At 40.6% G+C, this 17,221-nt stretch overlaps 1 protein-coding gene across 3 annotated transcripts in view; it reads right to left on the bottom strand.

Moving 5' to 3' along the window:
* PPP1R9A (protein phosphatase 1 regulatory subunit 9A) overlaps window positions 1-17,221 on the bottom strand; it is a 141,827-nt gene that overhangs the window by 60,097 nt on the left and 64,509 nt on the right. For all 3 annotated transcript variants that reach the window (XM_035897124.1, XM_009641901.2, XM_009641909.2), the window contains exons 2-3: window positions 1,968-2,100; window positions 1,506-1,626 (exon numbers count right to left, since the gene is read on the bottom strand). In XM_035897124.1, coding sequence (XP_035753017.1) covers window positions 1,506-1,626; window positions 1,968-2,100 — 254 coding nt within the window. The remainder of the gene's footprint in view (window positions 1-1,505; window positions 1,627-1,967; window positions 2,101-17,221) is intronic.

The raw sequence follows: 17,221 nt of genomic DNA, 5'->3' as shown, positions 1-17,221 counted from the left end.
ACATCATCATAGAGCAGTAGCAAGCAACTCTGATTTTCAAACAGAGAATTTCACATAGAATGCCAGTTGTGAGCTTAATGCCTTCTGGCTGAGCTCAAGCATACCCTTCAGAAAAATGTCCACTTAAATTTAAAAAGTAATGGATAAAGTCATGACATCTTGAGGTGTCAGCTTCTTCCCTTCATAATTTTTAAGCCTATGATAAAACAGTACTTGGCCTTCAACCTGGTATCTTATTGCCAAGATCTGTAAAGATACCTGCAAGCCCACTCTGGAAGACAGTATACTTCAGTAGTTTCAGAGCAATGTTATTAAACTTTGCAACCCCCTGCCATGTAGAGCCTTCTGATTTAATTTGTATGGGGTTTCCACAGCAGAACAACCTTTTGCCTGGCTGAAAATTTATATGCTTTCATCAGTAAGGAACATGCTACTGCAATACATTTTTTAGAAGACAGCATCAAATTTTTAGAGTTCATTCTTACTCTATTTATCCATGTCTGTGTTTGGTATTATTTATAACTAATACAACAAATCACTAATGGTTAAAAATAGAAGTAGAGAATGCATATAAGTAGACTTAATTGCTAATGTATCAGATAAGTAGTATTTTATTTGCATGCAAATTTACAAAGGGCATGCACTGGGATAAAACAACAAATGTTATTTAAGAATACTTTTTATTATTAAATGATTACATAGTAAAGTGGTTTTCTAAGTTTTAATAAGAAACATTGGTCTGACTGTGGCAGGTATTGTGTAATACACAGATAATTCTGTCCTGTATGATAGGAAATATTGTGAGTTCAAAAGCAATTCTTTAACTTGTACATACCAAGTAAGCAATTCTAGAAGCAACCAGGTTTTATATGAGCATTGTATAAGACTACAAACACCATTTCTTTCATGGGCAAGATTTATGGTACAGCTTCCCATTCCAATTGATTAACGTACTTTCAGTGCTGTAGGGGTGAAAACTGAACTCTGGAGCAGAAGACTATGCATAATAAGAAATACAAAGTGAACAGCCTGTGTTAGTAAACTCGAAAGGAGGTGTATTCAGCAAGAGTTTAAGCATTCAGATACACCAATTCTTTTCCTAATCATATGTTTAGCAGAACTCTTCTTCATAAGTACTGATTTTTTTTAAAGCTGTTTTGAAGCCAAAAGAACATAGGAGCTCAACACCTTTAAAATCTAAACTACCTTCAAAAGTGATACACAATTTGGAATCTCCAGCTTTACTCATGCTAAAGCATCTGGGTTTTCAGGTAGTTATGAACATACATCTTTGTCAAATCCGTTCTCCTTAAACAGTTTAAACTCAGAACACCAAACTGGTATCTTCTCATAACCACATCAGGTATTTGAACCTTACCAAGGAAGTCTCTGAATTTTACAGCTTTGAGTTATCATGACATACATTAAGCGAACAACTCTTTACTATGAACATAATACTTCATAGTAACTATTGCTGGGAAAATTTCATACTGAGCCTAGTTTACCTGCCATCTCTTTCTGCTGCCCCACCTTCTGTTACTGTTTTGACAAATATTCCCAGTTTTTCAAGGCCTGCATCTGCTCCAACTCCCATTCCAATAATGCTTATGCCAAGTCCATCTTCGTCTGTGAAAAAGGAAAGCGAAAGCAGAACTTACTACTCCCTTCTGAGGAGCTCAGAACAACAATCAAGATTTTTACTCTTCCAGTGCAGAATAAAAACATCGCATCAAACACTGTGTAAAATCGTATGTTAATGGAGTGACACAAAAAAATTCCATTAGAGAAATAAAGATGAATGTCTCTGAACTGCTTCTTTAATTCCTTATCAAACAATTTTTGAAATTCAAACAGCCAAGGTGACTACAACAGATTCACGGAAGTTCAAGACAGGCTCTGCAGGCATGTGTAGACTTCCTCAGATTTGCAGATCAGTGTCACTTCCAAATGGCACACAAACTCCATACCTTTTTCTAGTTCAACTGGGAAGAGTTCCAGCTTTTCCACACGCTTCTCGAGTTCATATTCAGCTGATGCAGCCACTGGGTCAACTTCATCATTTCTCCTGTCATAGTCTTCATTGGAATAGGTATTGAAAACCTGTGGGAACAGACCAAAAATCACTCAACTACCTACTCCAAAAGACTTCCAACTTACAAAAGTAACTACTGCTTTTGTCCTGTGATGTTGCAGAGCTTGAAAAGGCTTTTAAAAGATAAATTTCTCCTGTTAGTTCAAACTTCAGTTTTTTACATTTGTGCTTTTTCATTCAAGTAAAGCATAAGTATGGTTGCAAAAGTCAATTGAGTATAAATGATTGATCTTGTTTGTGATTATAAATGCAGAAGGTGATCTTGAATGACTAAGCTGGCCTATACATGTCAATTTGTAAAATACTTAATTCAGCTCATTAAGAATGCACTATCAGAAAAGATTCATAGACAGGAAAAAGCAAAATACATTGAAATGATGATCTGCATACAGTCTCTGTTGCTGCCTTTTCTCCTAAGGAAGTTCCAGTTTGCATTTATCTCACTAAAGCTAGACCTGATGATTACTAACCTACATTTACGCCGCCTATGGATACCATTAGAGATTATGCTCCATATTATGTATTAACTTTTTAGGAGAGGAGTATACACAGCCATGGGTATTTTTTAACCTAACAGGGTTTACGGTTTATTTCAGCTCTAAAGCAGTAATTTAACATTGACTCCATTAACCTGATTATATTATTTATGCTACTTTCTATCATACTTTCAACATGAACATGTCCTTCAATCGGATATTATTCAGACCTTCAGGAATGTCAAACAGTCAGGAGAAGTATATTTTCATACTTTAGAAGTCATAGTTTGCCAGCCTAATTCACTTAACTGTCCACATTTGGCAATAACGAAAGAATATGCAGTATTAGTGGTAGTAATTTTACTGAACTTTAGTCTCACGCATATATCATGTTCACTACTTTAAATAAAGGAAAACAATTTCTCGTATCTCCTCTTCCTCTTTTATAGGCACCCTACAGAAGATAAAACTATGTAGCCATGTTTTTCTATATTGCTATTTATCTTTCAACATAAAACACCGCATAAAACACCATGCTATGTAGCTACACGTATATTCAGGTCTCAAGAAGCCTGCTTTCTTACAGCCTTGCTTGGAGGCTCCGTAATGATTGCCCCCGGAGCAAGCAGACTAGCTCGCTGCCCGGTGCAATGCCAGGGGCTGGGCTCATTTCCACCTGAGGTTTCACTTGCCCAAAAAGCTGTTAGTATAGATGAATTTCTTTTAAATAGTGAATACATTAACATTGCAATACAAAAATACTATTCAATCCTATTGTAAGTATAGTAACTGTGTTATTGCTACTGCAAAGCTACTGCAAAAAACCTCCTGGCTTTACATAAAGTCGTAGTTGAAACAGAAAAGATGTTAGTTACTCTATGGAAATTTTAACTCCTGTATTTTACATCAATGCAAAACACTTAATAAATTGCCTCTTCCAAGAAGACTGAGATGATAAGCATTTCACAAGAATCCCCAAACCTATCTCCCATGGATTTTTACTGATATTGATGCAAGAAAAAGGCTGTTTTAACTACACCATGTTGCTAAGAAGCCGTCATAATATATCCAAAAGCTAAGTAAAATAAGTCACATACTGAACACTGTCCAATGCTGCTGAACATTTTATGCTGCTTTAGTATGTATAAGATTGGAGAAAAAGACACTGATGCAGAAATAACCATAAGAGAATGTAAAATTTACTTGGTCTAAAATAACCTGCAAAATCTATGTGCCAAGTTCTGGCCAAGCAACACACAAACAGAGAAACCCTGCAAACAGCCAACCCCTTCAAAATGTAAGTGATCAACTCCTTCCCTAAGCTTCCGTTTGTGGATGCAGTAACTGCATCTGCATTGGGTATTTTTTAAAGGCCTTGAAACTTTGTGTTCCATTTCTGCTCCTGCTGTTAACCCCGTTGAGTGTTTGACCTCCCACTTAAAATGGAAAAGAAAATGGGGGCATCCACACCTGCTTAACAGCCTGACAGAAGAGCTCTGAAATGTCTTTTGGTACTGAATGCTTTTCATAGACCTCTTTTACACAAGATAAAGCCTTCTTCATGTTACGTACCCCTGCCTACTGCTTCTCCGTGGGTCTGAACGCTTGAAAACAGGAAGAATCATGAACATGGTTTTCTATGTAGGCCGTATCGAGCTAGAAAACAAGCCATAGATCTAATGATGCTTGCCTGTATGTAGTGAAAAAGAAGCACGTAGAGGACAGAAGGCCATCCTATTTATCTTTTGATTGCGAGATGTACGACTCATGACAAACATCTCTACCCTGACAGGAGAATAAATCAAAGCGGTGAGAAGAGGCCACTCAACAGCAGTGAAAAGCCCTGCCTCAGGCGGGTGGGTGAGCTCCCGCTCCCCTGGCAGCTAACCTTCTCTCTGGTTTGTTGTCAGAGATGACTATTCCCACTAAAGGCTCAAAACCCAACCTCATTCATTCTGCCATCAACCCAAATAAGGAGCTAGACCCAATTAAAACATTAGTGACCGAAGGTTTGACCACAAACCTTTAGGTTTGAAATGCAGTGGTCATGCAAGAGAGTACAGGTTAAAAACAACAGCTGTGAGTTTAGCTTGGATTGTCTCATTCATCAACATCACAAGAGAGACCTGTGTTTCACATGTGGAACAGAGATGGATGTTAGCAAGGAAAATGGAGATACAGTCACTAGCTGTTAAAGCATGGTGAGAGAGGCAGGGAAGTATAGCTTGCTGAAGACAAAGATTAGATGAGGGTGAGGTATAGGGAAAAATCCTGTCACAAAATGAGCATATTTATTTCTGGATTCCTTTTCATCATGTTAACTGGCCCCATTCTTTTCCTTTTGTTCAATGGCTGGCATCAGCATATTGTGGCACCAGTTTTAGATTTGTTGCAAAGTGACTGGATATGCTTCAGGATAATTTTCTTTCAAAGCATCAAATCATATATTGACTTCTTGTTTGGGATGATCTTTCTTGAACCAGATTAGGCAGAAGAGATGGCTTCTTGGATCTTGCTCACTGTTCTGGAATATTTAGTTTTGCACTCAAGAAGGGAACTAAAGATACTGTTGGTGGTGAATACAGTTATTATGTCTCCAAATATATCATGCCACTCTTACCTGGTATGATACCTAAAACATCCAATCTGAGACTGCAGGATCACCGATAGCAACAAGGTAAAATAGTGATGTTTCCTGCCTGGCATTAACTCACCGTCTTTTGTACATTGGTCGTATGATCTTGCCCACCGCCTTCAACATGTGTTTTGATTAGGGGAAGAAGGAGGATATTCTTGTGTGTCATTTACCTCATTTTGCATGACCATATTTAATGGTTGACTGATTCTATTAAATGAATCTCTGGGTGTTAAGATGAAGAAAATAAAAGAAAATTTGTGCTTGAAAATTTTCTTTCTTTGTGAAACAGTCTATCCACCATAGTAACAAACTGCTTGCTCAGTACAGTCATGAGGACTGTCACTCAAGATTTTACTTTGCTAAAAATAAAATAAACAGTTATAACTTTTTTCCTCACAGTATGCTTAACTTGATTTAAGTAAACCTACTTCACCAAGTCTGTTACTGCTGTGTTTCCTCAAGCGTGTGTGGGATTGCAGACTTATGGGAATTCTCCCATTCCCTGTGATTTAACAGATTTGATTTTGCCCTTGCACTGGCCAAGTACCTACTACAATAAAGTCTCCTCAGCCATTACTTACAGAAAGCTCTTTTTCAGGAAAATCCAGTACTGTACCTGAATCTCTGGTTGTACCTCTCCATTAGAAAAGAAGTAGTTACCATGGAATTCACCTACGGTGTTTACAAGGATTTAAAACAGCACTCGTAATCCAGCAACAGACGAACGGGAAAGCCACCAACAGTGGTGACAACTCAGTGGATACCAAAGCTCAACGTGTACACCAAAACAAACCCCAAAGAAATGATGGGCTTGCTCCAATGCTGCCATTAACAGAACATACTACTGTCTTCTCTAAAGTGAAAGAAAAAGGGTCATCAGTGATTCATCCAGCACCAAAATAGTGACAAACTGTATGATCAAAGAAGCAGGTATTATTGTTAGGCACCCTGGGTGGCACCCCCAAGGTCACCATACATACACATACATGACTACTTGCTTCTCTTTCAGAGAGCAGTGGCAGAGCACAATCTAGAAAGGACATGTCACTAACTGTAGCAAAATATGTTGCAGACTCTAATTCAGAAAAAAACCCCCACATTCTGGTTCTAACACTCCATTTTATTAATAAGACCAGAAAAATACCGCAGTAGATGGAAACTGATTATTCTTGGAAAAAGGAAAAGTTTTCTAAGTTTGGGGCATTTTCTCATAGCTCTCAACTACCAAGAATCTTCACAGAATTTTGCTGGCAATAATCAGTAGGTAGGGACACCTCTTTTTTTTTTTTTTTTTTTTTTTTTAAGGAAGTTGGAAAAGATACGAACTATAAAGAATCGCATGGGCTATCCTCCCCATGGGCCAGCCATTTTGGTGCCACATTAACCTTGTTACTAGTGTAGCATACTATGAAGTCTGCAACATAAAAACCGTCTCATCTAATGTGTTAAGAAAGTCCCAAACACACTGAGTATACTCTGGATATGTATATACTGTCCTTGCAACTTGTGTGAAGGAACAAGACCTGCTCCCAGGTTCAGCTGCTACTGACTGCCTTTTTCTCCATGCTTTTTACCCCTCCAATGACTGGTGCCTGCTAAAGGGAATGAACGATGGAAGAGCTGCACGTTGGAGGGCACCTTGTTGCAATAGCTGTTCTACCACACCTTCAGCTGCACAAGTCTCTCTAACACACTCCTAATAGTCTCTCCTATGTGCAACTCTTGATTACACCAAGTGATTCCACATCAGCGGCCACAGCCAACGTACACTGGTGATCACTGCGTAATACCTCTTATGAAACCACGCTTTCCACCCACTACTGCTACTGCTGTCACAAAGCCTGCTCCTCATGCCTCTGTTCAGAAAGTAAAAACAGCACCTAGGATCTGACCCAGTCATCTGGGTCAGATCTTTCCATGTGGACGGATCGTCATGCACAGGAAAGCAGCGCTGCAGAAAATGGCACAAACATTTACAGAGAACATTTGCCAGCAAGTCATGCTTCTGGCATCCATTTCGGGCAGAGAAGTAGGCATCACAGCCACTACCTCACTGGAACGGTGCCATGTACGACCAATAAACTGATACTTTTCCCCAGCACTTTCTGAAAATTCAAAGTAAAGGTTTTATAACTCTGGTGTGCAAGAGGCCATTTTGAAAGTGATGCTAGGCCATGGAGTAATTATTACTACCTGTGCTCCCAGTCCCATCACTGCTGTTACTATATGTGCTACTGCTGGCCACCAAGAAGCTAAGCTTGACATCGTTGGTTAATCTTCAGAAGTATTTTCCAGCTGATGCAGAGCTGTCAATGAGCAGAGAACAGCACCTGCCAGCTAAAGAGACCGGTATGGCTTGTGTGAACAGTAAACAGTGCCAAAACCTATCCTCAAACCTGCACAACAACCTACCTAGCTCCTCTTTTCCTTTCATCGCTGTCCTTGGGCAAGGACAACCAAAGACACCCATCAGAGACGCCTCCTGTCCCACTGTGGAGAACTGGGATTTTCAGGCATATTTGCAGGCATGAAAAGAAATGGTATTAGTCTTGAGATGATCCAAAATCTTCTCCTTTTTTCACAGCTAACAAAGCAAAGACCAAGGCCAGAATTTGGGTTTCCTGAGTCTTGCATGGAGCCACAGTTCTAGAAACAGCAGTCACACACTGTCAAGGGACTGAATGTGGCTTCCCAGAGGAACACGCGATGCTGATCACTTTAGTGCATTATGCTTGCTTTAGTACATACGACAAGCTCCACCAGAGTAGTAACTGGTATTATTACCCTTCTTGTATGCCTTGCATTTCTAAAACTTTAAAAATTTGGAACACCTTTGCTCCATGCCTTCTTCAGAGACAGCAGCAGCAACAAAATGGGTCACCTTTCCGTATACGCTGGTGAGAAGACCTGAGGACGATGATCAGGTCTTCTTCTGGCCATACATCATTACTGTGAAAACATCTAATGCAGGAAGGTGAATAATTACATAACTATCTTCTATTTTTATCTTTTATAACCCACCTCCAGGGTGTGCTCTGTATTTGGTGGGGGAGATTCACAGAGGACTTGGCACTGACAGTGTCTGCATTTGGAGAGCGTGGACCTTAAGAGCACAAATCTTTCCTATCACCTATTTTTTCCCTAAGTGAATAGATCTGTTTGTCCTGCATTGAAACTGGGAGAAAACAGAAATGTGCAAACACTAAAGGGAACTAATCAGCTTGACACTATGGACACATCTGTTGGCAACCTTAATTATCATGAGAGTAATAACAATTTTCTTTGGCTGGTCCTGCCAGATACACCCTATTGACTTTGCGAAAGAGGAAAACCCAGAGACTGTCTTTAATGCAGGCATGGATGGAAATCATAAATATTTTGTATCAGAAGCATTATTATTAATTACAGTAACAGCTGGAATTTCAGACAAGTTTTGCTACGTTTATTAGCAAGAATCCAAATAAAGAAGCACAGTGACTATGTAATTTTGACATAAGACATTCAGAAAAACATTACAAGTTGTGGATGACACCTTCAGTACTTTCTCAGGTCTTTTCAGCCTAGAACAGCACGCAATAGCACCTGCCTGCCCTCTGTGAGGAGGAACAGGTTTGTTTCCAGGGCAGCTGCCAACTTCTTCAGAATAGTTTTACAATCAGCTCTTGTTTTGAACAGATGAAAAACTCTCTTGTGGGGAGAGAAGTGAGGAAGAGCCATAAGAGCAGCATTGGAAGAATCAGACACGTTTATGGACATGACACTGACCTACAGTGTTGCACCTGAAGCAGGAGCAGTTGGGAGGAGCACTCCTGTGCTGCGCTCTGCAAGGGCAGGAGGCAGGGGAAGCACTCGGGAGAACCTCTCTAGCTGTGCTCAAGAAGCTAAATGAGAGAAAAAAATCACAGTTTAACCATTCATTATCTTCTGCTTGAGAGCGTCTCTACAGCATAGCTTCAGGGAGGAGAGGAAGCTCTGACGACATCTGAAGTAGGTGACTTGACTTCTCTTTCAAATAGTCTTTGCGATGTGGTCGCTCTGTCACAGTCAACGGGAGCAAGTCAGTGAGGAGGAGCCACCACCCGCTCCCTCCAGCCTTCCTGGCTTCACGCTCCGCTAAAGCCTGCGTGGGCATCAGCTGTCACTAACGCTTCAGCAGGGGAGCACCAAGGAGGCAAATCTTCCCAAGAAGCAATTGCGGGAATGAGAGACAGATGGGAATTAAGACAGATGCAATATTGAAGGAAGCTGATTGTCTAACACCAAAATCAAGCCTGGGGTTTCCCTCAGAAAGCCCTGTAGGAGAAAGACCTGATTTAAGCAGCCTGAAACTCCGGCGAAAAGTACTGCACAGCAGATTTCAGTTTCTGAAGTGCTAAAGGCATCTGGGCCCTGGACTTCTCCATCCTGCAGAGACCTCTTCTGACGTACGACAGAGAGCCAGGAGCAATTGCTGCCATGCACAACCAAACTGTTCAATTTGTTGATACAAACTGGAAAGTATTCTCTCTAGATACTCTTGGTTTAGGTAACCAGCACACACTATCAAGTCTTCTGTCTCTTGGCACAGTCATAAAGACCACGTCTAGTAAAAAGCCACAGTGCCACTGTCCTGCAGCAGGGGCAACAGATCCCAGCTCGCACCCCTGCGGCTCCATCCACTACAGCATGTCCTGCATCTGGCCTGCCTACAGGGACTAGCACCCAACTGATGCTAACCCCAAACTGTGCACGTTCACACTGCCTGCTGGGACACATGCATTAAAACACAGGGACTAATGACACACATTCATTAGGCCTGTGACATGAGTGTGGTATTGCTTCCCAGCATAAGCAGTTAAACAACCAGGCAGACTTCACTTTTAGCTCATTTCACTGAAACGAGTATCTTAAATTTTATACAGTGCAGTTTCAGGCCCAAACATGGAGCTGAAATTGCTTTGGTGGTTCTGATGGATCATCTCCTGGTATCAATGATGAGAGGACTGCTCCCTCTTTTTGACCTCTCCGCTGCATTCACCACTGTTAAATCAGAAGGTCCTGCTGCTTCAGCTCGGAGGGGCTGCAGGGACTGAAAGTAACCCAGCCAAAACGCTCGAGTCCTTCCAAGAAGGATGCACCAATGTATAGCAGTGCATCGAACTGCTCTTCCACCACAAATCCCTTACCCAAGCATTTTAAACTCTATGTAGCTCAATACTGACATGCTGGTATAAAAATGTGGCCTTCTTGGCACCTTAAATCAAGTAGAAGGCCAAATTTTCAGATTTCTTTTTTCTGTCATCTCAAATTTTCTGTGTACAAATATAATTTTTACCCTGTCTCTCTGTTACTTGGCTCAGTTTCAGGTGCGACTTCTTTAAAACACCTGCTTTCACTAAGTATTTTCCTAGAATCAGTGAAGTTATTTACCCTACCATTTATTATTTATTCAGTTTGCACTTGTTTTATTGATGATGTACTAGTTTTGTTACAATTTACACTGCTACTTGTCTGCATAGCAGAAAAATACAAAATCATTGCTGCTGGAAATGCGCCCCATGCGAAAACTTCATGGTGTTACTCTTAATTAAGCCAGGTCAGAGTAATTAGCAAGTAAAAATAAGGCCTGGTATTGAAGAGTAAAACCAAAGCTAATACAGAGTAATTTCTAAAAACATAATAAAAGTTCCTGATCATTATTTGGCTGATATTGTGTCATTACAGATGACTGTTACATGACAAAGGAGATTAAGGTCCCCTGAAAATACCAAGTCTTCATATAAGTGCTATCTAAAACCTTGCTGCTTGAAGGTAAATTAAGACTTTTACTTAGATAAGTAAAGTAGAAGATAAGTAAAAATTTTTATAGTAGTAAGTAACACTCTCTCAGCTGAAAACGTCCTATATTGTGTGTGCTACATTAAGGAGGATGAATGAGGAGATAAAAGATACTCTTTTCTTAGGGTGAGTTTTCCTCACTCTTTATGAAGTGAGTCTTTCCTTCTGAAAATATCCAATCTGGAAACAAAAATAATCCAGCAGTTCAAGTCTTACAAAAACCAGATGAGTTCTGAGTTCTCCAGACACTGGCTCTCGTTTTGACTCCATCGGTGAGCCAGCAGAGCTGCTGCCTCCTTCACGGGGACCCCTCTGACCTCCCCCTGTGCTTTTTTAATGTAGTGTATTTTTCAAAGCCTCTGCCTCCTTCCTCCGCAACAGCGGCTATCACTGACCCAGTCTAAGGCTACCCCGACACAGATAATCTCCAGTCATCTGCTAATTACACTCAAATCCATTGCCAAGCAATGCTCCTCTTTCAGAGATTTTAGAACATGAGGTCTCTGCAAAGCAACAAACGCTGGGACAATACTTCAATAAAGCATTCAACACAACAAAGCCATCCGAGATGCAGCCTGCCCCACCACTACTGCCAACAGCAGTTCAAAACCAGGGAGAGGGAGAGGGGGTCCTGCAGCTCAGGAATGAGTTACTCCAAGTGCTTTCAGAGACAGCAAACTCCTGTTGAAAGGGCATTTCTCATAGGCTGTAACTTTGACTAAAATAAACTTTGCAGTGGCAGAACGTGAATTTTCCCATGCTGCATCCATTTAGGGTCCAAAGCCTGTTGGAAACAAGTGGGACCGTAGCCCCGCACCACCGTCTCTTCATTCTTTCGAAGGGACTTAAGAACAAGATAAGCTCCTTTGACAACAAATTAATACTTACACACTTAAGAAGCTATACAAAATGCAACGCTGGTCTCACAAACACCGAGGACTCTTCATTTTACAACACCTAGTGTCCTTGTTCACAAACTTGATCTAGCACAGAGTGAAAAAATGAAAAGTGGAGACCGAACTGCCTCCCATGGGCGTGAGTCCTCGTAAACCAGGCGCGCCCTTTGGAGCCGCAATCCTACTCACGTGAAGCTTCAGGAACATCGTGTCATGAGAAACACAGATGACACAAATGCTTTCTTTCTTCTCTACACAGGCAACATATTATGGCCTCTAGGTTGCTGAGGGCAAACACGCCTCCTAAACCAATCCTGGAAAAACTTCAGCTATTTTCCCATGGCAACCCTAAAAACCCAAACAGTTCAATCTTTGGCAAATGTCAAACTACTTCAACACAAAAAGTTTGAGAATGTTTCTCTGCTCTTTTTTTACTAAACTCATTTTCCATGCTTTCAGCGTGCAACCCTTTGTAGAGTATCTGAACATAAGACTTACCTTTTACTGGAAGGCAATCTAAGTAACTCAACTTGCTTATCCTGAAAGGTCACCCTGGTCAGATTTAAAAAGATTCACTGGTATCGAAACACCGCTCGCATGGAATTTGCAACTTGCACAGCTATTAGGGTTGCTGTGTCTCAGTTTTGGTTTAGTGAGTAAAACAGCATGGTGCACTGAAACCTGAAGTTGACAGAGATATCTGAATAGTCTTATTTGAGTATTCCTGCTCTTTTGGCATATAGTGACCCGTTACAATTCCGTGAGGTTTTTTCTTTCCATCCTTCTCGCTATCTTTTTCGTCATAATCATTATTACAAATGGGAAATTCCAATACTGTCCTGTTTTTCTCTTACATTAATGGTACAGGCTAAATGATTTTCACTGAATTCTGTTTGATGAGTTTTGCAGACCTGGGCCTAAATCTTCTTGGGCAGTGGGTTGAGTTTTGTAATGCAGCAGCTTGGAAGCATCAGTATCATGGGACGACTAAATGACTACTGAGGTGACTCCCCTGAGTCTTACTGATCATATATGAATCCCAAGGAGACTTTTTAAGTTTTGTGTACTTCACAGATACACTTCATGTGTAATTAACTCCTTTGCCCCGACCTTGCCTTTTTTTTTAACTCTACTTTGTATTACCGAAAGTTACTGACAAAAACTTACTTTGCAACTGTTTAAATCTTCTACTGTCTACTTTTGGTCAGTAATGGACAATTTAGAAAAAGAGAATAAATATCAGGAAAAAAACCCCACCCTTCTATTTTTCATGACAGTAGCTTGACAATTGCAGGGAAAAGAGCCAAGAGCCAAGTTCCACTGTATTGCATTCCCATGAAGCTCAAGGTTCCTCAGAAAGTCTCTCCTGCCAGACTTCTTTCACAGATCCCGGACAGATTAGAGATCTAGGTACAGCAATTTAACACGTTACTGCCTACAGCGGTGCAGTACTGACCTTTAAACCTGAATGGCTTTGGCTGACTATAACTGCACTCCTGTTTCAGGGCAAAGCAAAACATTTGCCTACACCTTGAGAGTGTCTCCATCCAGCAGAATGAAGAAGCAGTTGCAACAAGAGCACATCGATAGCCACGCTATACAAAAAATTATTAAAATATCAACAAGAATATTTAAGAAGGAAATTCATTTCCAGTGTGACAGCAGATCTATTTTATCACTCTTTTGGCAATCCCCTCTATTGCCAAGGTAACAAGCTAGCATGCTCAAGAACTCATTGTATCTTTGAACACAAAAATAAGCATGCAAACGTGAATGTTTGTCGTGAGCAGAGTTTGACAAATTAATTATAATACAGTACAGCCTCGAGCCTGGACCTTTGGTGTCTAAACAAGTTTAAAAGGATAGGAGAGCATGAAGCAAAGTTGCAACTTCTGTCCCTAGACATTTGTTCCTGAATCTGCTGCAGTATTTCTTCCAGATCTTTGCATCGCTGCCAATTTATGTCGTAACTGAGGGTGCTATTTTTCTTCTGCCTTCAAGAGTGTGACACATGAACTAGCCAAGAGTAAATGCTGCTTCTGGTACCAATTAGTACAGACTGCCATACAGTAGCAATGTCACCATGAATCACCACGTCAGTGTTCCTTCTCCCAGCCACCTTACCCTCCCTCAGCCTACGAGTCAAGATGTCCAAACACAAACGCCACAAATTTTCTCAGAGGCAAACACCTGAAACAATATATCGACTATTCGTAAAACAGTCTTATTTCTATTTAAAATAAATCTCAGCAGAGATAAATTGTGTAACCTGCATGTTCAGTAATAATGAATCAACAAAATTTCACAAGAAATTCCTTTTATTAATTTACAGATGTCAGGACTGTTAAGAAAATAATTCAAAGGAAAAAAGGGCACAAAAAGGTGATCATAGGCATTAATTTAGAAGATTTGCTGAATAAATTGCTCGGAGATAATTCACCCAACTCCAATTTTATTGTGCACGTATGACATTTTATAAACTGAACAAAAATGAATGCAATACTTTTATATATATAAAATATAGATACTAAAAATGTTCTATAAATAGCACACATTGCTACCTATCTCTTTACTCGAGGCAAAGAAGAGAGCAGTTGGAAGAAAAGAGTTAGGTGGAAGCAGTCTGACTTGGTGTCCAATTTTTTCAATATTAGGTCACCAATACAAATCCTACTCTACTTTTTTGAGGTGCAACATTGCAAGTGCCCCGAAATTTTTTTATGACTCCCTCATACACCTTGTCTCACTCCTAGCAGCTACTGCATTTGGCACTAATGGGCAACCTTACCAATACTGCTGCAGATGCAGCAAAGACTGAGCAAGCCAGGGAGAAGGATCTCCAGTGCCAGAAAGCAGAAGACTTTACAGCCTTGCCTCAGAAGACGGCACAATAAGCAAATGTACTTCCACGCCAGACCACAGTGGGAGCCTTTCTGTAACCCTAAAATTGTCCCACCACCACCCTTCACAATAACTACGTTCCTATAAAAATATTAAATGAAGAAATACTTAGGGTTTTGGTTTTTTAAATAAGAAATTCTTAATGAATTCTGTAACCAAGACTGTATTCCTAAATAAAGATAGCCCGATGGTCTAAGATGACTGTGGGAAATTGTTATGTTCTATTAAGAAAACCTCTATTGAGAGAAACGCCAAGATGTGTTAAACTCCACAGAGTACACGCGCACAGGCTGTTCATTACTTAAGTACATGGCTTAAAAGTTGAAGCATAGCCTAAGTATGACACTCAATATTAGACAGCCCTTCCACTGGCCTTCAGGGTAAACCTAATTCCCCAATTTAAGGTGGCACATGTTACAGAGAGTATTTATTTAGTTTCTGGTACAAGCAGGTATTTTTCTACATTGACTAAAATGCTTGTGATTCTAAGGAATTTAAAGCCTTCAGTAGCCTATTGCTTTATTCACATTAACATCACCATGCTGTGATATAAAAGAGACCAGTTAATGGGGTATTGCATTAATTTGGTAGGAGTGTTGCACCCGCTCCCACCAAAACCCAGCCGTTCAGCCTGCTAATGCCATTGCTTGTTTATAAAAATGGACAAACAGGCAGAGGCTAAGAGGATTAACGGAAAAGCTTCTGTAATACAGCAAAAGGTTTGCTGTATTTTGTAAACATCTTTCAAACGGAAAGTGCAATGCAGCATTCTCAGCGCCAGATCACTACGCAATTACTTCATATTGTAGACTTACCAATCCCTTAATTGCACCTGCAGGCAGAACTCATTTTGGCTGACTGCATTTCGTCTAAAGATAGTTTCACATTTGCACTGTTTAGCACAATGAATTGCGTCCTAGTAAGACGTTAAACTGCCTAGAGTAAGCAAAAGAATGTTTATCCATTAAGCATTCATACCAAGTGTATTACATTACAGTTAATCACACCAATGCTTCAAAAATCAGACAGTCCGTATTTCCAGAGGAATTTAGTCTCCCTAATGCCTCCTAGTATGGTACGTGGGGCAACAGCGACTCTAACACAAGCCAACAATAGGGGTTCCCCAGTCCGAATGCCTAACTGGTTCAACCGCACCAGCCCTAAGTGCAATTTAAAAGATGGTATTAAGAGAGCAAGAAACAGAAGGTTACATATATACAGATGTACACACAGTATATCTGAACAAACAAAGAGAAAGAAGGATCATGGGGATAAGCTGGTATTAATGAATAATGCTAGCTCGGGATGCGACTACAGCAATAATGCCACAAAGTGGGGATTCAGGATAAATACATTTAGAGTCTCTCAATTCAACACTATTTTTGGACATTTTTCAACTTCAACATTTGCTACGACATCAGGCACAAAGTCTGATATTATTCCCTTGAAATAAATAGCAAAATTGACTTCATCAACCTGAAAAGGAAGAGATGGGGGTCTGTATTACGATTGTTTTTCACTCTACCTCTCATATTGTGGAAAAACTAAATGAGTACAGAAACTACAATGAGGTATTTACACATTTCTACAGTTTGTGCCCACATTTACTGCATAAATTCAGATTTTATAGACATTTCCTACATACCAATTTGTGATAGATTTGAAATTCTGGACAACCGAATGCAAAGCGTAGCACCCAGTGCTGTCCATCCTGAGAAGGTGTTTGTTGAGCTCCCTGGAGCCCAGGCTGCAGGCGCCCCAGCTTTTGGTATGACTCCCCCATTCTTTCACCAGGCTTCCCATGTCTGTGGCACGGGGTGCCAAAGACACCAAGGTAAGGCTCAGTGATGCTGCTTGCAGGGCTGTTACTGCTGTGTCTCAAAAAAACCAACGCAAAATACCTTTTTGCCCCCATTGATACCATCTCCTTATGTTGAAGAGTGAGTGTGAACCTTCTCCACTGACACCTGATGGGAGAGGTGAGTCCTGACTCCTGTGATGCTCCTTTCATTCAACATGCAGGAATACAACTTAGGGAAGCTACAGGCGTGAAATCAATGAAGAGTGGGAAAATACATCCTTTTGCTCTCTCTCACTTCTAGAAAGAAAACGGTTTCAGCCTGGCTGCTGTGGGAAAGGGGGCGGATGCACTTATGCATGTGCATTTTGCAGGCTCTGTTTGTTTGTTTTTCTTTAAGAGGTTTGCTGTATTTTTTTCCCCATAGGAACATCTTGCTTTACTGTTCTGGGGTTGATCAAGCATCTCCCTGTGCATGTCCTTAATAGTCCCAGCATGCACGGCTACATTTGGGCAGAGCAGCAGGCTGGGGCACCATGTCTGTACACGTCTGTTACTGGATATGAAGACAGACATGGGGTTAAATGTGACCCCACCGCTGTA

The sequence above is a fragment of the Egretta garzetta genome, unplaced genomic scaffold (genome assembly GCF_000687185.1).
Source record: "Egretta garzetta isolate BGI_Z169 unplaced genomic scaffold, ASM68718v1 scaffold30, whole genome shotgun sequence".
In the NCBI taxonomy this organism is placed as follows: Eukaryota; Metazoa; Chordata; class Aves; order Pelecaniformes; family Ardeidae; genus Egretta; species Egretta garzetta.
Note: the sequence above shows the minus strand (reverse complement) of the source record. Positions and strands in the feature narration are given on the sequence as shown.